The 10928-nt window shown below is 35.5% G+C and overlaps 1 protein-coding gene and 1 long non-coding RNA gene across 2 annotated transcripts; both read right to left on the bottom strand.

Annotated features, from left to right (window-relative positions):
- Positions 1–315: 315 nt before the first annotated feature.
- LOC145603532 (uncharacterized) lies at positions 316–6827 on the bottom strand. Its single transcript, XM_081659452.1, has 2 exons — positions 3127–6827; positions 316–979 (listed from the first exon to the last, which is right to left on the bottom strand). The coding sequence occupies exon 1, from the start codon at positions 4892–4894 to the stop codon at positions 3371–3373; it is 1524 nt and encodes a 507-aa protein (XP_081515578.1). The 5' UTR covers positions 4895–6827; the 3' UTR covers positions 316–979; positions 3127–3370.
- Positions 6828–7591: 764 nt separating this feature from the next.
- LOC145606109 (uncharacterized) lies at positions 7592–8441 on the bottom strand. The gene is made up of 2 exons (XR_014105218.1): positions 8035–8441; positions 7592–7896 (listed from the first exon to the last, which is right to left on the bottom strand). It is a non-coding gene; the product is annotated as an uncharacterized LOC145606109 (long non-coding RNA).
- Between the last annotated feature and the right edge of the window lie 2487 nt (positions 8442–10928).

Genomic DNA, 10928 nt, shown 5'->3' with positions numbered 1-10928 from the left:
AGCCTAGATCCCTCATTGACTAGGTGCATAGAAGAAATTTACCCAAAATGCAATCAAATATATTAATTCTAATTCACAATCCCTTGTCAAACTAGAACTAACATGCAATTAAGTTTGCTATCTTGGGAGATCAATCCAATCTAAAACAAACAACATGCCATCATCAATTCAATCAATTTAATCACACAATTATCATCAAATTTATCTCAAGTAACTTGATTAACCATACCAAAGCTTCACTCAACACCTAGTAGAATGAAATCTACTTAAACATGATTAACAAAGCAATTAATAAAGCATAAAGAGAGAAGAGAGTAAGAAATGCTCATTGATATAAAATGGAGATCTTCAAATCATCAAATTCCTCCTTTGATTATCCAAAATCCATGAAAACCATTGTTTCTCTCACTTTCTCTCTCCAAAATTTGAGAGTTTCTCTCTCTAAAAAACTAACCTAAGCTAAAATTACACTAAGAAGCTCTCTCTTTTACAATCGGAGCTAAGAAGGTATTTATATTACCCCAAATAGAAAGGACGGAGAAAACGAGAAAAACGACCCGTCTACAGGTCGGCACGGACGTGCCAAAGGTTGCACGGACGTGCAGACCTGTTAAAATACGAGCAGCAGCTACTGCCTGAACTTGCACGGGCGTGCTTCATTAGGCAAGGACGTGCAGGGACCTGCACGGACGTGCCACTTATTGGCACGGACGTGCAGCCCTTTTCTGGCGAAACAGCTTATTTTCGGAAGGTCATAACTTCTTCGTTACTCATCGGAATAAGGCATGTGACCAGTCGTTGGAAAGCTCTCGAGATGAACTTTATTCTCCAATTTGAATCACTTCAAAATGTTTTTTAGATCAAAAGATATAGGCGTTTGAAGTATGATCTTTGCAAATCAAGTGCACATTTCTTCATTACTTGTTCTTTTATGTTTTATATTTCTTCAATCTTGAGCAATGAACTTATCCAAGTGTTCCTAAATATAAGAGTAAACCAATAAAGTTTAATCTAATGTCATAAGCCACCAAAATATGCAAGAAAAGCCAAAATTGAGCAATAACGACATTTCACACATAAACATGACAAATGTAGTAAAACGTTATTAAAACCAAGTAAAAAGATAGAAAAACTATGAAAAACTAACTAGAAAACTCCTAAAAATAGCGACATAAATAACACTTATCAAATTCCCCCAAGCTTAACTTTTGCTCGCCCTCGAGCAAAACAAAAGAAACACAAGGGAATGTGATGCATTTTATACAAACAAAGAAAACTAGAAGGGAAAGATATACACTAACTCACTTTCGTAGGAATCACGAATACATTTAGCGTATGCATCAAGCACTTTAAACCCCTTAGATTGCTCTAGAGGACGAGTAAGCTCTCGTAAGGGTGTCCTAAGAGTTTAACCCATAACTCTTGACAAAAATCAAGGCAAAGCAATAAATAAATAAAATAAAATAAATCGAAGTAACAGAAAAGTTACAAGCGTTCTAGAGTGGACTTTTATGATGGAACAAACACTAATGAATGTCAAACTTTCTAAAATAATAAAGGTATGCACGTTCTAAGATGTCCAAGGTTGATTGAAACATAACATATGCTAAGCATAGAGAACTAAAGGAAACACATTCCACCTTTTGTTTCAACCAATCGAACCACGTTCTCTCTACTAGTTTCAAATCCACTTTCAAGTTAGCTTCTCATGATTCCACGAAGGAACCGGAAAATAAATAAGAAATTAAAAACATTGAGAAGGTTACCCGACATCTTGGCTATGCAAACTCGCTCTATAGGCTTGATTCCTATTTCCCGCCATCATTGAATGACTTAACCCTCTAGGATCAAAAGGACTTTCAAGGTATTAACATATAAGCTAGGAGAGTAAAGGTGTGGAGAACTCTTGAAATTGGTGGTAAACCTATGTGAAGCACGGGTGGAACTTCTTCCACAAGATCCAAACGATTCCAAAACAAAAGTGTCATGTATGCTTATTAAATAACTTTCCCCCAAGCTTATTTAACACAAAATAACAAAAACAAGGAAAACAACAATAACAAAACCCCCTTTTTTTTTGTGCTTTACATTCTTCTTTACTTTTTTTTTCAATATTTCCTTTTTCCAAGCTTTTGTTTTTTTTTTTTTTTAATGTCCTTGCCTCTTTTAACTTTGGACGGCTTTTTTCTCAAAATGCATTTGCTTTTATGCACAAAATTATATACGATACATACTTGCTTTGCAAATGAACTCATAATTCTAAACTTGCACCATAAACAATAAAACAAGCTCGAAAACAAAATTGCTTCACAAAACTAAAGGTAGAAATTAAAGTGAAACCAACGCTTGAAGGCTTGTATGTGGCTAGAGAAAAGAATGCATATGGGTCAAAGGGGCTAGCAAGAGGGGCAAATGCAAACCAAATCCAAAAATTGAAAATTAATCCTATAAAAAGAGAAATGCCTTTGTCATCCCCTAAAGTGGCTCGGTTGTGATCTTGGGAGCTAAAAGTCAAGTTCTAGATATGAGAATGCAATAGCCAAGGATCCAAAAATGCCGCTCAACAAAATATGATGAAGGCTTGAACAATTATACCTCACTAGGGATAGCAATAACTAACTCTTAATTTCATATCCACTATAGAGAGCAACTCCATCTTACCACAAACAAGTGAACTAAAGCTTCATGGTCCCAAAGTTCTTAGCCAACTACCTTAGCATACCATATCCTAGAGTCAACCTAACACATTCTCAAACCGTGCACACCTCTAAAATTTAGGAAGAAAGACATTCAAGAATACAAGTCCAAAAGTATTATGTCCAAAGCAAGAACAAAAGAAAACACATTGCAAATTTGCCTTGATAGAAACAAAAATCTTTTTGTGATTTTCAAGATAAAGAACATGAAAATACATATACAAATGTGCATGGCATATATGAATCAACATCCCACCAAACATGATGGAATACCCTCCCCGAAGCTTGAATGAAACACTAAACTCAATCATAAATCAATTAATCCATGGGAGGGGAAAACAAGGAGATCAATCCAACAACACAACATATGTCTTGTTTCAAAGCCACTTTAGGTATCAACAAATGGAGAAATAGCAAGGAAAGATATTACCGGATTTTAGGTGGGTGTATATACCCGCAAATGACCCAATTAAACTTTTCAAAGCCACTTTTCTCAAGAATTGAATCTTGTTTTCCATATGCTAGCAATTGTGGTGCCAAACTTCCTTGATTCTTGATCCAAACTAATGCACCAAAGTATATCAAGTTATGTACCTAGAAAAAGGCACACAAACATTTCCATGAGAGAAAATCTATTCTAAAAAGAAAAGAAAATGAAAGCAATAAAACACGGGTTACTTCCCGAGAAAGGCTTGCTTAAGGTCCAAGCTTGACCGCTCTAGTAAATAATATTGCAACGATCGCAAGAGCTTGTCAAATGCACTACTACACATCTCATAAGATAACAAGTAGGCAAATGATATAAGAAGGACATGCACCAAGATTAGGGCACACAAAAGAAAATGAAGAGGGAGTTGCCAAGAAGAAGAATAATCAAAAGAAAATTCAAGAAAATAAGAAGAAGAATAGAAAGGCAAACTCTCTTCACAAAAATCTTTTTGGGTGGCAAAATCACCCTTTTCCTCAATAGAAGACGAATGAGGGACATGAAAATCATCATAGGCAAGGGGTTCCCCAATAGGCTCATTAACAAAGGAAGGAAGGGATATAGGAGTGTAGGGGATATGGTTGAAATTCCTTGAAAAAGGGACATGAGAGAAGGGGATAGGAGCAATGGTCTCACAAATGGTCTCTTCTTCACCACCATCCCTCAAATCACCAATTTGAGCATGAAAATCAATCATAGAATCCTCAAAAGAAGAACACTCATGATCATGATCTTCCTCAAACATCCAACTTCCAAGAGGAACTACATAATCCCCTTCACTACAATCATGAACAACAACTCCCTCAACTTCCTTAAAGCCTAAAATCTCAAAGCCATGCATGAATGGATGCAAATTCATTTCAAAATTATCTCTCTCCCATGAAGCATTCTTAATGAACTCACTCAAAAGGCTATGGGTTTTCATTTGACACTCAATAAACACATTAGACATAACCTCAAATGAATCCAAATACTCATGGATAAAAGGATCACAATCATGCACTTGAGACTCATCAAGATGGGAAAGAGGGTTAAGATTTTCAAAATCAACACTCTCTTCATTCTCAACTCCTTCACCATCACTCATATGCTCACCAATGAGATCCTCACACTCTCTTGGTTGCTCAAAATCATCATCATCATCCTCAACACACACATTAAATTGGGATTTTTCACAAACAAGCATTAAAGGTGACAATTGGCTTTCTAACTCTTCTTTTCTTCTCCTTCCCTCCTGAAGACGCTCCTCATTCTTTTTCATTATCTCTAATTGACCTCTCATAGAATTAAGAATCATTTCCTTACTAGGCCCAAGCTCATTATCAAGCTCAATGCACCTAATTTGAGATTCAAAAGTAGCAATAAGGGATTCAAAAGGTGTAGAATATTGAGGCTCAACAAGAGAAGAAGAAGTACAACCAAGATTGGAAAAATTAATATTAAGATCATGAGCATATACATCACAATGGGGAGTGGGGGCACAATCAAACACATGAGATTCATCATTAAGGGAACAAAGCACATCACAAGAAGGCATGGTAAATAATGAAGAATATTGAAACACACCATTAGCATCAACTTGAGCATGTACCTCATCATCATGAACAAAAGAGGAAATAAAGTTGAAATCATGTGTTCTAGGTTCACTTAAGGGATCATGTAACAAATCATGGGAATTCATGCTAATATTGAAAGTATCAACACATTGCATATCAATAATAGAATCATAATTACCCTTATTGTTGACATCCCAAGAAAACCAAACATAAAAATCTCAAGCATCATCAATTGATAATGCTCTAAATTCACCATTATGCATGCATTCAATTTCATCCCTAGTTTGCTCATTCAAACCAAAATAACAAATCTCACAAGCCTCCCAAAGACTACAACAATTAAAGTCCAAATATCCCTCAATTCTATTGAAATATTCACAAAAAGGCTCATTGTCATATTGAGGAAACGAGTTACTTGCCATTTTTTTACAAAAACAAGCAAAAATAAAAAAAAAAATAAAATAAAAAGAAAAGTATACACAAAGACCTAGACTCAAGCAATCAAAAACAATCAAGCATTGACACCGTTCCCCGGCAACGGCGCCATTTTGAGCGCGGGGAAATTAGGTCGTTGACTAACCTCCTCACGGCCAAACAAAATTTATTATAATCCTAAACTAACCCCTAAACAAGTCTAGTGGTAAGTTCGGAGTCGAACCACAAGGAACGGCAATGTTGGATTGTTCTCGATCTAATGCTTAAGCTACGCCGAAGTCGGTTTATGGATAGTGGACACTACAACTACACTAACACACATATAAAGATCAAGATATTATAAAGTCTACTAGGGGCAAAGATCCACTTTGAACAATTAACAAGTTAATGGGAATCGATTTGATAATCAATCATGCAAAGAAAGAATTAAAATGAGAATTAATTACACTCAAGAGCAATCTCTCAAATTCCTAGCCTAGATCCCTCATTGACTAGGTGCATAGAAGAAATTTACCCAAAATGCAATCAAATATATTAATTCTAATTCACAATCCCTTGTCAAACTAGAACTAACATGCAATTAAGTTTGCTATCTTGGGAGATCAATCCAATCTAAAACAAACAACATGCCATCATCAATTCAATCAATTTAATCACACAATTATCATCAAATTTATCTCAAGTAACTTGATTAACCATACCAAAGCTTCACTCAACACCTAGTAGAATGAAATCTACTTAAACATGATTAACAAAGCAATTAATAAAGCATAAAGAGAGAAGAGAGTAAGAAATGCTCATTGATATAAAATGGAGATCTTCAAATCATCAAATTCCTCCTTTGATTATCCAAAATCCATGAAAACCATTGTTTCTCTCACTTTCTCTCTCCAAAATTTGAGAGTTTCTCTCTCTAAAAAACTAACCTAAGCTAAAATTACACTAAGAAGCTCTCTCTTTTACAATCGGAGCTAAGAAGGTATTTATATTACCCCAAATAGAAAGGACGGAGAAAACGAGAAAAACGACCCGTCTACAGGTCGGCACGGACGTGCCAAAGGTTGCACGGACGTGCAGACCTGTTAAAATACGAGCAGCAGCTACTGCCTGAACTTGCACGGGCGTGCTTCATTAGGCAAGGACGTGCAGGGACCTGCACGGACGTGCCACTTATTGGCACGGACGTGCAGCCCTTTTCTGGCGAAACAGCTTATTTTCGGAAGGTCATAACTTCTTCGTTACTCATCGGAATAAGGCATGTGACCAGTCGTTGGAAAGCTCTCGAGATGAACTTTATTCTCCAATTTGAATCACTTCAAAATGTTTTTTAGATCAAAAGATATAGGCGTTTGAAGTATGATCTTTGCAAATCAAGTGCACATTTCTTCATTACTTGTTCTTTTATGTTTTATATTTCTTCAATCTTGAGCAATGAACTTATCCAAGTGTTCCTAAATATAAGAGTAAACCAATAAAGTTTAATCTAATGTCATAAGCCACCAAAATATGCAAGAAAAGCCAAAATTGAGCAATAACGACATTTCACACATAAACATGACAAATGTAGTAAAACGTTATTAAAACCAAGTAAAAAGATAGAAAAACTATGAAAAACTAACTAGAAAACTCCTAAAAATAGCGACATAAATAACACTTATCAGTTGCGAATGGGTAAATCGACCGTTTAAAGGAATATTGGAGGGTTGCACCCACTCAAATAGACTCCCAGAGTGTATTAGAGTCCATGGTAAGCATCTCGGCAATTTTTATTTGCGGGTCAAAACAAGTGGAAAATTGGCTAAAATTGAAGGCTATAATACACGATTTCGGGTCAATTTTGACATTTTTTCAAAAAATGAACTGAATGCGTGGAGTGACTCTTGGGATCATATAAGGTGGTTTGAAACTATAAAGCACCAATAAATATGCCTATAAAGTATCAAGAATGAGTTCCAGCTCTATTTTGAAATTCATGAAATTTAAAATATAATGGTGTTATATAAGTGTAATAATGTGATGTGACTTGACTATAAAGATGTCACACTACTAAATAAAAGGGAATAGAGAACGGCTGACATATGTCTTATAGAACGCCTTAGAGGTGATCTTTTACTAAGCGATGTGTTAAGTTTACAGAATGAGTACAAGAGGCATTCTATATGCAAGGGAAAAAAGAATGGGTACAAGAGGCGTTCTATATTCAAGAGATAACCATTCTCTTTCTAGTTTATATGCTTATACAAAATGAATAAAAAAGAACAATTATCTCAGATAACCGTTCTCTTTGTCGGTTTTTTTTTTTAAATAAATATTAATTTTGCATCACAGTCTCACAGATTCACAGCGGTTGCATATATATACTAATTTACATCATCAATCAATAAGTCAAAATGAATTGAAATTGTAAAAGTCAGAAATTACCAAATTAAAACAAACTTTATTTATTTTTTAATGTTCTTTATATTCAAATAATTACATCTCAAATACATTTTGATACAATTCTCAAGTACTTATCAATGTGCAAAACTGCCAACAACTTCATAATTGCAACTTGAATTGCCCTTGAAATTCGAAACCACCTTAACAATCCAATTCAACCGGAGCGGCGCTTCAACCAACCAGAACCACCAGATGCGCTTCAACCAACCTAAACCACCAGATGCGCTTCCACCAACCTCGACCACCGTAGCGTCTCCACCAATAGTGCACGCAAATGGTGAAGCTGCACCAATTACCCACAATTCAAAGATGAAAAATAAGAAATTAATCCAAATCATAACATAAAAATCAATTGATAAAGTTATAGATCTAATTTAAAATTTATAATTGAGAATTTAAATGCACTTCTAAATTCGCACACCTCCAACCACCTCACACGACCCACCAATCAATTCAATATAATGCCACCGTTTGTAGCGATGCAACGGATAGAACTATCAGCGGGCGATGAGACGGACACCACCAATGGAATTCCATGCCACCTTACACAATCCACCAATCAACGGCGATGCGACGGATAAGGCAATTGTAAATAGAAGAAGAAAACGATGGTGAACCTTTAACAAGTGTTGTGTACAAGTTTCGGCCAGAGTGATTTGGAAAGATCGTATGTTAGTTCGTAGTTTTTAGGAAATTGAGGGATGAAGGTAGAAGAGAAAGGAGTTAGGTTTCAGAGAAGGGAAGAAGTTTGAGAATATAGAGGAAATGAATAGGGAAAGTTATGAAGGAGATGACGGCTATCTTAAGAGGGAAGAGGAGTTAGGGTTAGAATTTTGGTCCTTTTGGTATGTTTGACTTTTATTTTTATTATTTAAAAAATAATGTTAAACATATAGAACGGTTAATTTAGAGAGGCGATCTATATTGTAAGTGTAAAATTTAGATATATCAAATAGAACGGTTAACTAAGAAATGGGTTCTTTATAATAAAATCACAATTAAATAAAAACAATAAATAAATCAAATAATACGGTTAACTTAGATAGACGTTCCATATAATTCAAGAGATCGCCTATCTAAGTTAACCGTTGTGTATCTTGCGTTTCTTATTCTAGTTTTTGTACTAGTGTCTATGTATATATATATATATATATATATATATATATATATATATATATATATATATATATATATATATATGTATATATAAACCACAGCAGCAGCGGTAGCGGCACCCTTAAGTCAGTAGGGGTTTAGTCAGTACATAATGGTCTTGAACACTCCACAAAGGTGTTCATCCTCATAATCTTCAACATTTTATGCATACTTGTTCATAAGAGCATAGTTAGTCTTTCTCCTTTGTTATCCATCCATAAGAGAATGGTGGAGGAGCGTAAGGTGTTAGAGTTGAAGGAGAAGGAATGGCCTTAAACACTCCACTAAGGTTTTTGTGCACTAGAGACAACTGAACCAGAATCCACAACAACAGCTGAAGCGCCACCCCTAAATTTCTTCAACATTTTATGCATACTTGTTCAATTCAGTACTGCTAACGCCCACTTTCTAATGATGTTGAGTATTAATGTTGTGGTAGTTTTATCGCTTGGTCAAGGGCGGATGTTGGGGCTTATGAAGACTAATTGGGAATGGAAGTTTATGGGTTTAGGCTATAATCCTCGATTTGATAATATCGGGAAGTTTAAGGGAAATGTTTGTGCTTTAACTCGATATGGGAAAGCTTTTCTTATCAATTTCTTGGTTCTGCGTCTCCGTAAATTTGGTCGCCTCCTCAGCCCTGAATAGGAAGGGACAGAAGATTTCAAGTTTTTTCTTTGCTGTCGACATTAGATTTCTTCCTCATCAAGTTAGAGGAGCATTGGAGCATACTTGCTTTTTCTTTGATCAAATTCCCTCTCCAGCTCGACCTCCTCCTCCTACTGGGGTTGTAGGACATTAGTAGGGGTTGTAGGATAGTAGGGGTAAGATGATAGTAGGGGTTGTAGGATAGTAGTCGAGGTTTTGGTATAGTAGGGGTAGGATATTAGCTTAGTAGGGGTTATGTTTTGCTCATTTATAATCCATCTCATAGAAGAAGAAAAGATTTCCCTATTGTATCAAGATATGTAAATGACATCCTCTGAAGTTGTAGAATAAGAATGCTCAATGGGCCAAAAATAACGGAAAAGTTAAAATAAATGGAGTACTCAGAAGTTAATCTTACTCCATGTAATGCTCAAATGTACTGTTGATTTATCCAATGACTTTTATAGGCAGCCTTGTTTCCCTTAAAGATAAGATGGTTTCCGAACATAACATAATCACCTAGCAAAGATTTGAGCACGATAGTAAGGGTTAAGAGATTTTATAAGGGTTAGGATAGTAGGGGTTATAGGATATTAGTAGGGGTTGTAGAATAGTAGGGGTAAGATGATAGTAGGGGTCGTAGGATAGTATTAGGGGTTTTGGTATAGTAGGGGTAGGATATTAGTAGGGGTTATGTTTTGTTTATTTATAATCCATCTTATAGAATAAGCAAAGATTTCCTATAATATTGTGCTCAAATCTTTGCTAGGTGATTATGTTCTGTTCATAAACCATCTTATCTTCAAGGGAAACAAGGCTGTCTATAAAAGTCATTGTTGTGAAAACTTGACTTGGTAGCCCATGAGCTGTGATTCTTTCAACGTTTCCGGATTCCAAATTTTACCAACCATACTACAAATTGTCTATCTCAAGCAAAATTCTTTTACCAATAAGATGGTTTCTGAACAAAACATAATCACCTAGCAAAGACTTGAGCACAATATTATAGGAAATCTTTGCTTATTCTATAAGATGGATTATAAATGAACAAGACATAACCCCTACTAATATCCTACCCCTATTATACCAAAACCCCTACTACTATCCTACAACCCCTACTATACCAAAACCCCTACTACTATCCTACAACCCCTACTAATATCCTACAACACCTACTATCCTAACCCCTACTATCTTAACCTCTACTATCCTACAACCGTTATTAATATCCTACAATCCCTACTACCCTAACCCCTACTATAACAAAACCCCTTCTAAATCTCTTAACCCCAACTATTGTGCTCAAATCTTTGCTAGGTGATTATGTTTTGTTCTGAAACCATCTTATCTTCAAGGGAAACAAGGTTGCCTATAAAAGTCATTGTTGTGAAAACTAGACTTGGTAGCCCATGAGCTGTAATTCCAAATTGTACCAACCATACTCCAAATTGTCTATCTCAAGCAAAATTCTTTTACCATTTTTGGAGTAAAAAAGAGCCCTAATACTTTTAC

The sequence above is a fragment of the Chenopodium album genome, chromosome 22, assembly GCF_948465745.1.
Source record: "Chenopodium album chromosome 22, dcCheAlbu1.1, whole genome shotgun sequence".
NCBI lineage: Eukaryota > Viridiplantae > Streptophyta > Magnoliopsida > Caryophyllales > Amaranthaceae > Chenopodium > Chenopodium album.
This window is presented reverse-complemented; position numbering and strand designations above follow the sequence as displayed.

Bases quoted from the DNA above. Each gene is read 5' to 3' on its own strand.
- LOC145603532 (XM_081659452.1), bottom strand. From the start codon at position 4,894: ATGCAATGTGTTGATACTTTCAATATTAGCATGAATTCCCATGATTTG.